Source organism: Pteropus medius, unplaced genomic scaffold, assembly GCF_902729225.1.
Source record: "Pteropus medius unplaced genomic scaffold, Ma_sr-lr_union100, whole genome shotgun sequence".
Classification (NCBI taxonomy): Eukaryota; Metazoa; Chordata; class Mammalia; order Chiroptera; family Pteropodidae; genus Pteropus; species Pteropus medius.
The window spans coordinates 1,819,413-1,835,381 of NW_024348242.1; the positions used below are offsets into that span (position 1 = coordinate 1,819,413).

Genomic DNA, 15,969 nt, shown 5'->3' on the forward strand with positions numbered 1-15,969 from the left:
CCCCCTCCTGGGACGGGAGAAACGGGGAGCCGTTCCCAGGACGGTGCTGGCAGCGCCTCCGCGGTCACCCCCGAGGCCCGCCCGGGGCAGGAAGGGCTACCTCGCAGAAGCCGGCCCCCTCGGTAGAGGTGGAGGGCCAGCGCCGCCTCCACGCCCACGGCCTGGATGAAGTCGGCGACGTCCGGCTGGCTGTCGAAGTCAGAGGCGTCTCTCAGGACACACGTGTGGCCCGCAGCTTCTAGATGGTCCCTTTATCAAAACAGAAATGGAGAGAGAGAAAGATGGGTGTGGCCTCAGAGCGCAAGATGATCTACATCGAGAGGTTCACGACAGGGACACTCTGTGTCGTCCTGTAGAGGCGACTGGCCTACAACACAGGACAGGGCCCGTGGTCGGGGACGATGACCGCCCACTCGCCAGTTGCAGACGCCAGGGACCGTGGCTGGGCCCGAGGCCGGCAGGAGCAAGGGCTGGGTCAGGGAGTGCTGGTGAGCTGGGGGCACGGGGCACGCGCTGGCATTTTTCAGTGGCCTCTGCTCAAGCAGACAGCTGTGTCCCTACTGCCTCGATCCCACGTCTTCCTCCGTCCCCTAACTATGGATAACACCCGGAGTTTGTTTTTAAGCGCCTGTCATGCAGTCCGATAAGCCTGTGGGCGCCTCGGGACACGCGCCCCAGGCCGGCGACTCCACCCCCGTCCCAATGGGGGGCGCCGCTGTGCAGTGTTGACGGCAGCCGCGCTGGGCAACAGTTCAAGAATTTCTGACGCGTAGAAGAAAGAACGCGGGTCTCGGAGTCCAACGCCGCAGGCCCTTGTGTGAACGCTCAGGCGAAGCCTGGGCCCGGGCCTGGAAGGGTCGGCTGGACACGACGCCAGGCCACGTCCCCTTCTGCGGACGAGACGAGAGGGGCGATAGCGACACACCCGCAGGACTCGGCGTCACCTCGATGGCACCTCCGTGGGCGCCGCGTGAGCTGGGGAGGACGTCTACTGCTTTAACGCACTTTGAGGGGGATCCCGGCGCTTCAGGGAAGGCTGTGGCGAAATCGCTCTTCTTAAAAGAACACAGAGCAGGCAAAGCGACAGGTCAGGGTCTCAGAATCCAACGTCGGCCGAGACCAGACTAACAGCGTTCGCAAAGGCGGGGGTGAGCCCGACAGCAGCCTGGAGAGAAAGCCCCTCTGCCGGCCAGTCCCATGCTGTCCCGCGAGGAGAACTGAGTCACCGAGCCCCTGAGACGTGGCCGAAGACACACGCGCCAAGTGTAAAATCCACACACGGCACGTGAATTGCTTTCATGCCGATGACATGTCAAAACATTGGGATAGATCGAATTAAAGAGACTACACCGTTAAAAGTAAAGTCATCTGTTTCCTTCTGCTTTGTTTAACGGGACGGACGACTAGAAAATTCTTAGCGGCACATGAGCTCACGTAACGTTCGCAGGGGACAGGCTCGCCCAGGCCCTGCTCAGCTCTGGGCGGTCGGCACCGGCCATGCGTGCTCCTCTCCGGCGCCTGCTCTGCCGATGCTGGGATTTCTATGGAAAGCTTCCGGTTGGAATTCCCCCAACAGTAATCTTTGCTCCTGCAATGCCCACTGGTCGCCCCCCGAACCTTCGAAAGCTCACGGCGGTCTGCTCTGCGCCTTTCCTTTATTTATGAGGCTTCGTAGCACAGCTGTCATGGTGATATTCGCTCCTCCAATCCCATGATCTCACATTCCCGTGCTCCCCCTCCCTAAGACCCCAAATGTCCCCACCTGAGTGCCATGCACACACCCCAGACCCAGGGCTGCTCCCACCGGCCGCTGCCACCCCGAACACCCCACCCGTCACACTCCTATCCCTCCCCCGCAGCCATGTGCAGTTCTGGGACTTGGGGTTGCTTTTTCAGAGGCTTGGATCAGTCCTTCCTTCCTGGGCCTGAACGGGGGTGCAGGCAGGGTTGGGAGGGGCTGGCGAGAAACGCCCACCATGGGACGCGGACCCGAGAGTGAGCAGGAGCCCGAGACCCGGGTGTCCACGCCGCCTCGGCTGCGGCACGAAGCCCGCGGCCCGCCCGCCTCTAGACGCTTGACGGGATGAGCCACCGACTTCCCTCCCGGGTCCAGCTCGGTTTCGGTTGGGTTTTCAGCTACTCCAGGCTGAAAAGCTGTGGTACCAGGACAGGCAAGAGGCTTGGTCAGAGCTTCTACTGTTAGTGCACGTAAAATCTGCCTGTTGCGACGAGCTCTTTGTAATGCCACCACAGTCTCTGGCCCCAACCCTTATCGTGCCCCCCAGGCTGGTTCCATCTCTTCCAAGTGACCTGTGTGGCTGTTCGTCCCTGTTTGCTTCCCGGGGTGAAGTGCTAGCGCCTTCTTCAGGCGGCGGCGTGGAGCGTGGAGCTGCCGTGCTGAGCGCTCTCGGCAGCTTAGTGGCTGTGTGTCCGGGCAGGTGGCGGCGTGGTGCCCCCTGGAGATACTGTTGTAAATATCTGCTAAATGACACCTTCAGGGGCAAAAAATGGAACAGCCTCTTCCTGTCCACATAATGTGCAGCCACAGTTTCCCCGGGACCCTCTGAAGAAAAACAGAAAACTCGCGAAGTCTCCTACGGCGGTGACCGCAGGCGGCAGGAGGCCGCTGGCCGGTGGCGGGCGCGTGTGGCGTCTGGTGCGGACCAGGTCCTGTTGTCTCAGGAGCTTCCATCCAAACGAAGACACTTCCACACGCTGCGTCCCGGCGGAGAAGGAACCGTGGCCGCCGCCCCCAGAACAAAGTCCCACTCCGGCGCGCGCCCGCGGGTCAGTTCTGGTGCCGACGTCGGGGGCTCTGATGCGGAAGCCCAGGCCCCTCACCCTTTTCTGATCCGCCGCCCTCCCGGGCACCCCCGTGCTCTCGGGAGCTCTGTAGATAAAACTCCTAGCACCCAGGGGCCCAGGGAGGCCCAGACAGTTTGGTTTAAGAACGGGACGCAAAACCTTTCTGGAAATGGCCAGAGAGTAAGCGTCTTCGTGTCTGTGGGCGGCGGCCCCTGTCGCACTCAGCTCTGCATTGCGGTCAGGAAGGGGGCCCCCTCACTGCCTCTGGTGACCACAGGCAGAAGTTTGTCTGGTCTGGGTTAGAAGATTCTTTCCCGGCGTCTGAGGACGGGTCCTACTTTAGCATAAGAGGAGGCACCCTTTGCAGCGATGGGCATCCCCAGCACGTCCTCATGATGGCAACTGTCAGTACATATATATATTTTTTTGCATCCATCACTTGTGCAATGTATTTCTCCGCCACCCGTAAAAGGAACTTTGATCTCCGGGCTTCTGGCCCTATGTTGTAACTCACCAGAGCTGCAAGTGTTGATTTTATATTGCGAACGACCCAAACCCACTTCCTTCAGGAAGTGTCAAGCGAGGATGTTAGGTCCTTCTGAAAACGGAAAACGTTTACAGCCTCAGGGGAGGAGAGGTGGGTGGGGGCAGAGGGTCCCCCCCGCCCCACCCCGCCATGGACCTCAGTCTGACAGGCAGACCGGCAACCTTCTAGTTGAGCCAGGTGACACAGTGGGGACACTGGCGACTTCATGTGCACGCGAGGGCCATGGAACTGTCCCAGCAAACCACACGCCCTTCGGGCGGGTGAACAGGTCCCGATGGGGACGGGAACGGTTACAGTGCTCAGCGGAAAACTCCAGATGGGAAGTGCCTGACGAGATGTTTAAAGTGCTACTGACGGCCCCAGGCAGAACTCTAAGTGCCCCCCCGCACCCCTCACCACCCCCAAACACACATGCTGCTGCCTGCTCTGCCCAAGCCAAACACTTTCCAGGAGAACCGACAATCCTGGCCCGAGGATAAAGGGCCACACAGACAACGGGGCCTCACTCTCCAGTTATCGATGCCCAGATATTTCCCGCAAAACACCGTCTTCCACTCCATGGCCGACACCTTCTGAAAGTCTTCGGGACAGCAGAGGCCCGGCTGGCTACACAGACCCCTAGATACCAAGATTTCCCCGTTCTTCCCTCGATAGTTTCTCTCTGGAACGCACAAAGTCATGGGTATCTCCCTCACTGCTGACAAAGGTAACATGCACCCCGGAGCCCACAGCCGGGAGGCCCCCCAGCGGCCTGGCACGGGTCAAGACTCAGACTTCGGTCAAGACTCAGCCGTGTCGCAAGCCTACGAGGCAGGTACAGTCAGCCCTGCAAAGTCACTGTGTAACCTGGTCTGGATCTTAGGATTCCCGAGCAGGGGCGGGGAGGAAGCTCTGCTCATCAGTTCGCGAGGCCTGAAAGGCCCTCCCCGCCCCAGGCCTGGGCAGCATCACCTGCCCATACGCTCCTGAGCACCCTGCACACCCCAGATGGAGGCGGTCGTCACAACTTAGCATCACGATTTACGTATCGGGTGCCATTACAGCCACAAACTCGAGTGTCCAAGAACGGACCTGTTTCTTCTTTTTGTTTTTAATAAAGCCAATCCTGTGTAACTCAGACACCCTCCTCTGCTAGGCTGATGGGGACCCTAAACTTGTTCATTTGGGGGGCTCTCTCCCAGACTACCCCATCCCTTAAGGGTGGCGGGGGTCTCTAGCAGAGACAGTTAGAGAAGATCCCCTAGTTCTTGCTGCTGGCGGGTGATTGGCTCCAGGGTCTCTGTCACCATAGGCAGCTTCCTCCCCGCTCAGGACACCCAGAGTCACTTCTTCCAGGAACCTGAGCTTCCACAGGACAGAGGTGTCTTCCAGCAACTTCTGCTTTTTTGCTCCTGAGTGAAGGGGACACAAAAGCTGGCTCTGAGTAGAGATCAAAGCACAGAGCACAATCTGTATTCTGCTCATGCACAGCGGGAAACTCAATGTCCCTACGCCCCCGCTTGCTGTCACCTTCTCCGTGGATGTGCCTGCCTGGTTCCCGCCGGGCCCCCAGGGCCTACCAGGACACACGGCGCCCGAGGGCACGGAGAGGGAGTGCACGGGCTTAAGGAGAGCAGCTAACGACACAGTCGTTTTTCTAGTTTCCCTCTGAATCCGGCCAGCGGGAGCTGAGGGGCACAAGGGACCGCGCTCTGGTGGGTGGGCTGTGGGCTTTGGAAGGTGCGGGCTCAGGGGCACACTTCACGGCAGGGGTGAACGCTAAGCCACACCCACGATCTCTGGTCTCCTGAGCACGCACTGTCCCCGCCGTGGGCACAGGCTCAGCTGCACCTGCCATCTCTCCCTCCTACCCCATTCCTAGCCCTGGTCCCCAAACTCACTGCAGGCCACCCTCCCAGACCTCTGAATGTTGACACCTCAGAGAGCCCTCCGCAGGGCCCGCAGCACTAGTCACTATGGGACTCGGCCTCCTTTCTCTCCCTCGGGCCCACAGCGTCGCCCCCTCTGGGAGGGCTTGATGGTGGCAGAGAGCACAGCGCTGGTCCTTGCCGAGGATGGCCACTGCGTGAGACTTAAAACAACCTTGCAGCCCGAAAACACGCCCGTAAAATCCCTCTGTCGACTTCAGAAAACGACGTATCCTTACTGGTCATTTTCACGTAGGATTTCAGGAGAACTACTATTTTTGAGCAGAAAGGGACATTACAGGGTTGGGGTGTCCTCAGCGCTCATTTTTAATGGTGAGGAACCAGATCCACAGGGGAAATTGAGAAATTTCCCATAGAATAAGCTTCGGGCACCAGTCAGCTCCCCGCTGTCTCCCTGTCGCCGGGGCTGGCATTCCAGAGAGCGGAAGGGAAGGAGTAAACGAGTCAGCGGCTGAAACAGGCCGGGGGCAGAACAAGGTAAGATGATCCCTCAGAAGGATGGGGGCGTCGGGAACAGGCGAGGGCACCGCGGAGGGAGCGGGGGAGGCTCCTTTGACTACCAGGACCCAGGACACATGTACCAAGCAGACCCAAGGGACAGGGGACAACCCCTCCCCCCCAGCCCCCAGCTTGGAGAGTCCCTTCTCACACCCAAGATTCTGTGCAAATGCCACTTGAGCTGGCAGCCACAGATGCACATGCGCACGAGCTCCCCTCATCCCCATGGCATGTCACTGTACAGATGCACAGATGCCCGCGTTTTCATTGTCTCTCCTGTCCCCGCTGAAAGGTAAGGGTCAGGAAGTCCCTGACTCTTTTTTGTCGCTGTGTCCCAAACCCAGGGCGCTCACAATAAACACAAATCAGCAGTGAGGACAGCCACGCGCATCCCCGCCCACCTGCCGGAGCCGGCCGGCGGCCTGGGGACGCGGGAGGACCTTGCGCCTAGGGGGTTCGGGGTCCGGGCAGGGCTGGGGCAGAGCCTCGCGCCCCTCCCCGAGCCCCTCTCCGCACCTCTCCCCGCGCCCCGCTCCGCGCCCATCCCCGCGCCCCGGTCCGTGCCGCGCCCGCGCTGGCCCCGCGCCCCTCCCCGCGCCCCGCACCCCGCCGGCCCGTCCGTTTGGGCGCGCGGTTCTGGAGACCCGGCGCGGCGGGGAGGCCAGGCCGAGAGCCCGCGCCCACCGCCCGGGCCCCGGCCCCCGCCCCGCCGCGATGCCGGGCGCCGCGCACCTACCGGACGCGCTGGGCCGTGACCGCGTTGCCCGTGTGCGGCCGCAGCACCGCCAGGAACAGGAGCCGCATGCCGCCGCAGTCGCCGCCCGGCCATCGACCGCCCCGCCGCGACCGGGCCCGGGGACAGGGGCGGGACGCAGACGGGGCGGCGGGCGGCGGGGCCGGGTCAGTCCCGCCCGCTGCTCCCGAGGCCGCGCCCGCGCCCGCGCCCGCAGGTTCCGGCGCCGAGGGTCCTGGCGCGTGCCGGGGCGGAGGGAGCCGCCGCGCGGGACCCCTCCCACGGGACCGACACCCGGGGTCCCTCGGGTCCCTGCCTTGGGAAGCAGAGGAGACCGCTGGCGGACTCCCGTGGGGCCCGGGGCTGGCCGCGGGTTCGCTCCCAGGGAATCCAGCGTGGCCGTGGGTCTGCTCCCATGGGGACAAGCAGCAGCAGTGATTTCGGGACCCTCTCCCCAGGGACCACGGTGGCCACCGGTCACACATACGCGCGCGCCCACACACGCACTGCAGCCAGCGGTGGCCGCCGGTGGTTCCCATGGGGACCAGGGGTCAGCGGGTGCCCATCCTCCGGGGTCAGCACCAGGGGCGATTGCCGATCCCCCCACAGAAACCGGGGTGGCCAGTGTCACTCCCATGGGGACCAGCAGCGGGGGTTCTGTTACTTCCTGACAAATGAGAGCTCTGGCAGCATCAAGCCACCATTCCCGCAGGGGACCCGCACTAAGCAGCAGCTGCCCCCCATAGATGTGTTGTTACAAGGTAAACTGAGGCACCCTAAAAGTGCCGTTTGAGCAAAATCCATTCCGCTGGGGCAGCACCACCCCGGGAGTGGCACGGAGGCGGGGACAGGGGCGCAGGACAAACTTTGCTACAGAAAGGGCGGGGGCAGAGCAGACATTCCCCATTGGCTGCAGCAGACGCCTACCTGGCTGGAGGGCGTCCACGTTTATTTCCCGGCTCGGCTCCGGGGTGGGCAGGGACCCAGGCTTCGCTCCTCCTACTCCAGCCCCATCGGGTTGGGCCTCGAGTCCCAAGATGGCTTCGAGGTGCTGCGTGACTGCTGGCGCTCCACCCCTCAGCTCATGTTCCAGGCAGCAGGAAGGAAGAGCAAAACCCGCGCCCAAAGTGGTGCTCTTCGTTTTAAGGGCTCCTCCTGGAATGTCACGCAGCCCTTCAGGCCTTTATCTTTTTGGCCACGTGACCGTCTTGTCCACCAAGGCAGCTGAGGTTCCCTTAGCTTGGCACACTGCTGCCCTAAATAGACGAGGGGCCCCAGGGAATAGGATGCAGACTTCTCTCTCTCTCGGGGGCACCAACCCACTAAAGAGGTCTATTTTAAAATGGCTGCGTGTCTGAGGGCAAGGCCTCCGCCCCAACTGCCTACTCAGCTCTTACCTCCTTTTGCCTGGGACAAAGTCCTGATTCCGGAAGGCACTCTATGGGTGTTTGTTGGGTTAAAATCACTGAATTTGCGCTGTCATGAGATTTCATTCTGACGAGACTGCGTTCCTGATGCTCAGTCGGAGCCAGTGTGACAATAGGATTTGCCAGGCTGAAATTTACTGTTATTTGATTTTCCTGGAATACACCTGTTCCATCAGCTAAGCGATATACGGACATGTCTTCTGGGGCCCGACACTTTATCCACTCATTGCTTCCGTTTACCCACTCGAAAAGTGAGAAAAACTACAAACAGTATCATAGTTAGTTCATTTTCGAAGAAGTCTTTTATGATCCACCCAAGCAGGTAATATGAAAGGAGACAAAGGCAAATATGTTAACATGGAAAAATGTAGAAATAATTACGGGGGCGGGAGGTGGTCGCCCAGAACAGGTTGCAGGCATCTGCGATCTCTCCAGACGCTTCTAGCGTAAGGGCCTTAAACTATATGTAAAGCGAACTGTTTTCTCCTTTGATCACAGTGTCTGTTCAGACTGCCTCTCCGGTTCCTAGCATTAGGGAAAATGAGACTTTATCAGCGCTGTGGGCAAAATGCTATTAGAAGTGGCTCTGCGACCAAATTCAACATGCGACATCTTTTCTCGCCTTCATGGCACTGAGGCGCTCGCCTCCTTTATTTCTGGCGTTTCCAGCGCTGCACCACCCTTCCTCCCTGGGGTACCGAGAGCTACAAATGCTGCGTGTGCGCGCGCGTGCGTGCGAGCGCGAGCATCACCTCCTCGTAAACATGCAGAACGTGGTGGTTAAATGCCCTGCTTATGTTGTTTCCTTTTCCCGGTTTTTATTGACAGCACTTGAAAATGACCAAATACCAAAAAAAAATTAAAAAAGGCGGTTGGCCTGAAAGTAACTAGTTCCTTCTAGCGTTGCTTAATGAACAGAGGAAGTTTCCCAGACTGTGGTTCTCCCTTGGAGCTGCTGGAGAGAGCAGGCCTGGGGCGCCCACTGCTGTTTGGGCTGATGGGCCAGCAGCTCTTTACAGCCCGAGGCCACGCAGCTGACAGTTGCCACCGCTGCCAACGGAGACGGAAGGCTTCACATCGCTACCAATGCAGCGGACGCGGTCCAGGTCTGTGTACGTGGCAGCTTTACTCCAGGGAGGACGTGTGACCTGCTTCCAGTGACGACCGGTGCTTTACAGACGCCCGCGTTTGTTCTTTCAAACTTTACCACACGACCAATCCGTTTAACACGTGCAGGCACTTGGGCGCCGCACGGAACCCCGGCACCCTGAGAGAGCATTATGAATACTTTGGCTTTGCGTGTTTCCAGACTTTATGACAGTCACGCTGACTGGGTGCTCAGCACGTGCCCGGCAGCGTCCCGAGTGCTCTCGGTGTCCCTCCCCGCCCCCATCCCGGGTGGGGGGACTGCCGTTCTCACGGCTCTGCAGACGAACAGACGGAGACACCAGGGCAGTGTGGATCTGACTCTTCACGTTTCTTTGGCTCTGCTCCACGTTCACAGTATTTTCTGTTTGTCACTGTTACAAAAAACAGGAATCCTCTTTTCATATTTTCCTGCAATTTGCCCTTTTTCAGTTAATGATTGGGGCAGGCAAAATTCTAACCCGGGCCCTAGGATTTCCGGTCCCGTTGGACACATTCCGCTATTCAGTGAGACACCCTTTCAGGCTGAGAAGGGGATCTGCAGATGTGATTAAATTCCCAAGCGGGTTGCCCTTAAGACAGGGAGCCTATGCGGGCTCAGTGATCTCAAGCCATCTTCTGATGTTGCAAAGAGCCGATGTGTGACAGGGACTTGATGTCGGGGTGAGTTCTCATTGCTGGCTTTGCGGATGATGGAGGCTACGTGGCAAGGGACACTGGCGGGATCCAGGGGCTGACAGCAGCCTGCAGCCAATGGCCACTGGGAAATGGTGCCTCAGTCCCCCACCTCGAAGAACTAGTCTGCCACAGCCACCGAGCTGGAGGGGGCTCCAGGTGAGACCCCAGCCTGCGCGCACCTTGACTCCAGCTTGGTGGACCCCTGAGCTGAGAACCGGGTCAGCCACGCGGACCATGACCTGTGAGCTAACGTACAGGTGTTGTGTAGTTGTGGTGACTTGTTACACAGCAACAGAAAACACAGTAATTTGTCAGACCAGGATGCTACCTCCAATGCTGCCCCTGCAACAGCATTTGAGTAACTACACAGTAGTCTAGTGCACGACGCACACACTAGCGCAGTTCAATACCTTCTGACTGTGTGTCTTTGCCATTTGCAACATTGTGGCTATTTTAATCGACACTGTAACGAGCATTCTATAACTAAGTCTCCGCGCCCGTTCTCAGAGTCCTGGAGGTGGAGCTGCACGAAGCGCAGGCCAAATTGGCTTTCACGCAAGTGACCGATCGCCCTCTAGAAAAGTTGCATGTTTACTTTTCTATTGATCATTTACGAGTACACTCATTTCCCAAAACATCGTTGACCTTGGGTATTTTTTGTTCAAGTGACAAAACATTTCTGCATTTTTAAATTACAAAATGTAATTTAAAATCGATGCAACTTCAGTTTTTTTTTTTTTTTTTTTATGAAGGGCATTGTCCTTTTTCTGTGTGTGTGCATGCACGTGCATGTATCGCTTGTATGAGCTGGGACTTTTTCGGTCGCTAGTGACAGAACATCACACTTGCCTAATCAGAATGAGAACTTAGGGGCTCACCAATGTCCAGTAAAAAAGCACTGTTAAGCCACGGGCAGACGCAAGACCTAGAAAATGTCATTTTGAAAGGTCTTTCTCTTTTCATCTCTGCCTTCTTCTGGGTTAATCCTTGGGTTTCACAGGACAGGCCTTGGTGACTCCAGGCTTTTATAATTACAAATGCAACAGAAAGATGACCATTTTTTCCTAGTCACTCCAGAATAAGTCATGAGATTAGCTGTGATTAGACCAGTTTGGGTCACATGTCTATCTTTGAGCCAATCATTGTAGCTCAATAGATGGACTAGTGCTGATTGGATAGGTCTAGTGCTGAGGTCACGTGAGGACTCCTAGCCTCGGGGACCAGCCCTCCTACCTGGACCGAAGGGAGCACGGATTGACCAACAAGTCAAGGTGCCATCACCAGATGCTGGGAAGGACCGGGGGACGGCTCCCTCTATGACACCTGCACACTCACTTTGGCAATTTCATTTACTGGACGTTTATCCAGTACGTTTCACGAGTCTTAAGAACTCTTATCACATGAGGACGTTAACTTCGTCCTATGGATCTCGAATACTTTTTTCAGTTTGCTGTTAACTGAAATTACTGGTTTTGATACAAATTAGCCTTAAGTCTTCGTGGAGTCCAATCAACTTTTCCTTTATGGCTTTCGTGCTGGGCTCAGAAAAGCATGCCCCTCCCTGAGATTTCAGTTGCACATTCCGACATGATTTATTGAATAACGCAGTCTTTTCCCTACGGATTGCAAAGGCCTTTGCCTTCGCCTGCTGAACGATTTTACGCATGGGCTTCATCTCCACTGATGTTTCCTGTAAGGCCTAATCTAAAAAACGAATACACTTATCACTACCATTGTCCTTTCGTGACTGCAATACAGATGCCGGGAATTACAGAAGTTGTAGTTAAAACAGGAGGTTAGGTGTGGCCCCGAGATGTTACCAACGTCTCGCACTTCTTCCAGGAGGAGAAAGCAGAAGTTCGCTTCTTTCGCTCACTCCTCCCTCTCCTACCCCCCCCTTTGGATTGGCGAACCCCGACTCTTACAGACGCCTTGTGGATTTCTTAAAACGCAAGAGGAAAAGAACCCAAGACGCAGAGGCCGCTACCCGCAAGGGTCAACTAAAATGACAGCGTGAAAAATGTCAAATCCAAACCCATCTTCCCGGCCGCACGTTCTCACATCCTCTGTGACATGAGCCACCCTGAGAGCCGAATTAACTCAGGCGAAGGCGGCTTCGCGTGGCTTCGTTTTGGGCTTGAGAACGTAAGGCCTGGTTCCATCCCATTGGTTGGCTCTGTTCTTGGTTCTCGTATTTTCTGCTTCTACCCAGGTTATCTGCAGCTGGATAGAACTGTCGCAACAGGGACCCTTTGAAATAAATACAACCGATGACAGCTCCCTACGCCCAAAGAGTCAAAAGCTCGATGACACGGCCTGTGGCTCCCGCGTAGCTAATGACCGATGCCATGGTCTGACACACGAGGATGAGCTGGGCCTACGCGGTGCCTCTGCGAGGACCTGGGACCCCGAAGAGCAGAAGCGCGGGCTGGGAGTGCCGACGCTGAGCTGTCACGACGTGTGGAGCTGTTCAAAGGCCATTTGCCGGCTGAAGGGTGACTGACAGGTGGCGCGGAGAGCCCACGATGGCTACTGTGGCCCAGCATTTTGAGGAAGCTGAAACTGAGCAAGCAGATGGGACAGCGAGCGGTGAGTGACGCAAATGAGAAACGAGAAGCAGAAGCGTCACGGAACAAGTCAGAGGAATCTGGCAGCCCCTGAAATGTCCTCGGTCTGTGACGGTCCCTGAATCCACGCCATCAGGTGGCGTCGTGTCTGGGCTCTGCACTGAACAAGGCTCAGGGGACCGAGAGGTGACGGAAGAGGAGGGCCCGTGCACCTCGGAGCAAAGTGTGCATTTTTGAGTCCAGCCCGCAGCAAAGGCGCCGCGGCCAGGCCCTCCTCCCCCGTGGCCACTCACCAACTACCCGCGACGCAGAGCTGCCTTGCCTCGGGCCCCCGCTGTGTGAGCTGGGTCGTTTATGGCATTAGTCACACGATCACTTTTAGGACAAGCACACCCAACGAAGTGGCAGAGGCAACTTGCAGCTCCGGCCAGCTGCCCAGTCACAGGGGCTGCGTCATCACTGACTGCAGGGCCAGGCAGGGAGCTCGAAGAGTAAACTGGGCCACGACGAGAGAAATCGGGCGGCCCCCACCTCTCCTCCCTTTCATTTTCCCACACTTTGACTGTGGCTTTGGCTACAAACACCAGAGAACCCAACGCAGTGGCTTCAACAACGTAAGACACGTTATCTTTTATCACCTCATGCCTCCCTGGTTCTTTCCTGAGCCATCCACAAAGGTGGCTTCGTGCTAAACCCGTCCGTCTCATGGTGGTGACACAGCTGCCAGCAGTGGTCAGGACCATGGACCTGCGACTTCGTGCCCAGTCTGGGAGTGTGCCCCTTGCCCGAACCTGACCGAGCCAGGTCCTGTCACGCGTCTCCTCCTGGGCCCGGGCGGATTTCCCGTCCCCAGTGGCCACTCCGGATTCCTAAACTAGTCGCAGTGAAGGAACAGGAGAGACCAGCACTGGTTCTGACCAGTCAGATCCAGAAATGACGACGGTAGTTCCTTCCAAGACACGTGGGTGACTGGTGGGGTCGGGGAGGGGTGCCGACGCAGACAGATACACACCTGAGTGGGATCAGGATTCTGTTTGGAAGGAGGAGGGTGTGGACACCGGACAGGTGGCCAATGGTGCTCACTGCACTGGCCAACATGGGCAGCGTTGTCCACTAGAAGCTTCTGCAGGGGTGGAGTGAGGGCCAACATGGGAGCCACCAGTCAGTCACGTGAGGCTACCGAGGACTTGAAATGTGGCCACCGAGGACTTGAAATGTGGCCGGTGTGAGTCGGGGACAGATTTTTTCATTTTATTAAATTCGATCTGATTGAAGTTCGTATAGCCACAGGAGGCCAGCGGCTGCTGCGCTGGACAGTGCGGACAGAGGACGACTCCTCTACCGCAAGAACAAGACAATGGAGAGCGCGGAGGATTCGGGAGAGCTAGGAAGTGTGAGCGTCTTCTAAGGACGCCGGCTGTGGCCTGGCATCGGCAGCCCAGGGCCGTGGGGAACGGCAGCGTGTCCATCACCCGGTGCTGCTCGTTTAGCACAGACACTGAGGCGCTCACACTTCTGCGATCTGGGTTGAGGCGCAGTGGGGTGGGTTCTCCCTTTATCTGGCCGGTGGTTGCTCTGCCGGCAGGTGGGCTGGGATGCTAATGCAATGGGACCCTCTCCATCAGCTGACTCTCCATCAGCATGTGACCTCTCTAGCAAGGTAATTAGGCTTCTTACATGGCGGCTCAGGGCTCTCAAAGGCACAGAAGTGGAAGCTGCCTGACTTTCTTAAGGTTTCAGTCCAGACCTGGCTCAGGGACACTTCTGCCACATTCTCTTCACCAAGCAGGTCACACGCCCAGCCCTGGGGGACTGTGACCCATGAGGAATAAAGGCTCACACATCAGAGGCGTGGTTCAAGCTGGTCAGTAGCATATCAGGCGGCCACAAGTCCCCAAGCTGCCAGAGTTCTCATTTCTTTTTTACATAGCAGCAGGGCATCCGAATTTATACATGAAAACTTCCAATTCTTAACCGTTAGCTCACCTTTTTGGAGCAACAGCTTAATTGAGACATAATTCACATACCATACAGTTCGTCTGTTTCGTGTTCGATCTGATCTGTGGAACGTTCATAGAGCTGTGCAATCAATTTTAGCGTATTTCCGCCACTGCGAAAAGAAAGCCCAGAGCCTTGAGCAGCCACTCCCTGCGCTCCCCTCCCCCAGCGCCCAGCAAACCACCACCAGTCTGCACTGTGTCTCTGCACATCCACAATTCCCGACATCTCACAGACGTGGAATCCGTGATACGTGGTCTGGCTGCTGCTGCTTCTTCTTCTTCTTTAAACACTGAAGCCAAACCCAAACACTCTGCCTCCCAGGTTTGTTTTGCAACCTCAGGTGATCAGAGACTGCAGTGCACAAGGGACCCCCCGTGGGCCGGGAATGGCCACTCAAAACTCATTAGAAATCCTGAACTCGTTTTCCGGCCCCCGCTCTCGCTTAGCTTTACGCTTCTTAACTAAGACACTCCAACCGAGCTCCTTTGCTGTCATCCAAAATGGCACATCTCTAACGGGCAGAGCCTCAGCACTCAGTTGTCACACGAGTGACACCAAACGGCCTTTCACTCCACGTTCAAGGCTAATGTTATTCTGCACCTGGCCTGGGGGTCAGCCCTGTCCATCTCAGGACACTCTTAGGTCCTGTCTTATCTACCGGCTGAAGCGTGGAAGAACACTGGACTAGGGGTGAGTTTAAGCCTTCTTTGAAGTCTGAGTCCCAGTGCCTGCGAGACCTGTGTGCTCCTGGACAGGAGTCTTGAAGGGTTTGCTTTCTCCATCAGCGAAATCAGGGTACAAATATGCGCTGTAGAACATCATTAGCAGCTTAAAAAAAAATTAAGTGAACACAAGATGTTATTTCGGCACCATTTACAATTCGACAAGTATTCATTCGTTCAGTTAATTCATTTATTCAGTTAATTCCACACACATTTATCATCGGCAGGTACTGTGCTAGGTTCCAGAAATACAGCAGCGGACAAAATAAAGTCTAGGACCGCCCAGCTTTGAAGATAGACATTAGTTTCACGAAATAAATAAATTATGACGAGTACTGTGCAAAAAAGTACAGGGTGCACTGGTGACATATAAAAAGGGGATCTGATCTAATCTGGATCAGGAAGGTGACATGTGAGCTGATAACTGAGATCGTGAGCACCGATGGCGGGGCGTGGGAAGGCCCCCCTGGGGCTTCAGCTGTGCCAGGTGTGACGAAAATACAAAGGTAAGTACGTGCTGTTTCCAGGCTTTCTGGAAGGGCTACTTACCCAGACGGCCTAGCGGCAAGCCCAATTCCCAGGGGATCGGTCCAGCCTTGTCTCAGCAGGAGGTAAGGATGAAGGAAGAGATGGCCTCGCACTGAATCGCTGCGACCCTGCCGGGGGCGGTTCTGGAGGTCACTCTTCCACTCGGCCACGTGCCAGGCACTGCTGTAGGTCCCAGCGGGCCGCGGTGAAGAACGAGAAACCAAAGAACCTGCCCCCATGGAGCTTACAGCTGTGGGAACCACGGACAGGCTGGGAGGATGAAGGAAAAGAAAACCAAACAATGCCAAGTGCTATGGAGAAACTAAGACGGTAATAAGACAAGGCCGTGTCAAGCAAGGCTCCTACGGAATCAACACTGCAGACCTGAG

General features: G+C 56.9%; 1 protein-coding gene across 9 annotated transcripts in view; it reads right to left on the reverse strand.

Annotated features, from left to right (window-relative positions):
- GLT1D1 (glycosyltransferase 1 domain containing 1) overlaps positions 1-15,969 on the reverse strand; it is a 73,344-nt gene that overhangs the window by 56,792 nt on the left and 583 nt on the right. For all 9 annotated transcript variants that reach the window (XM_039879233.1, XM_039879231.1, XM_039879235.1 and 6 more), the window contains exon 2: positions 15,602-15,850. In XM_039879233.1, coding sequence (XP_039735167.1) covers positions 15,602-15,850 — 249 coding nt within the window. The remainder of the gene's footprint in view (positions 1-15,601; positions 15,851-15,969) is intronic.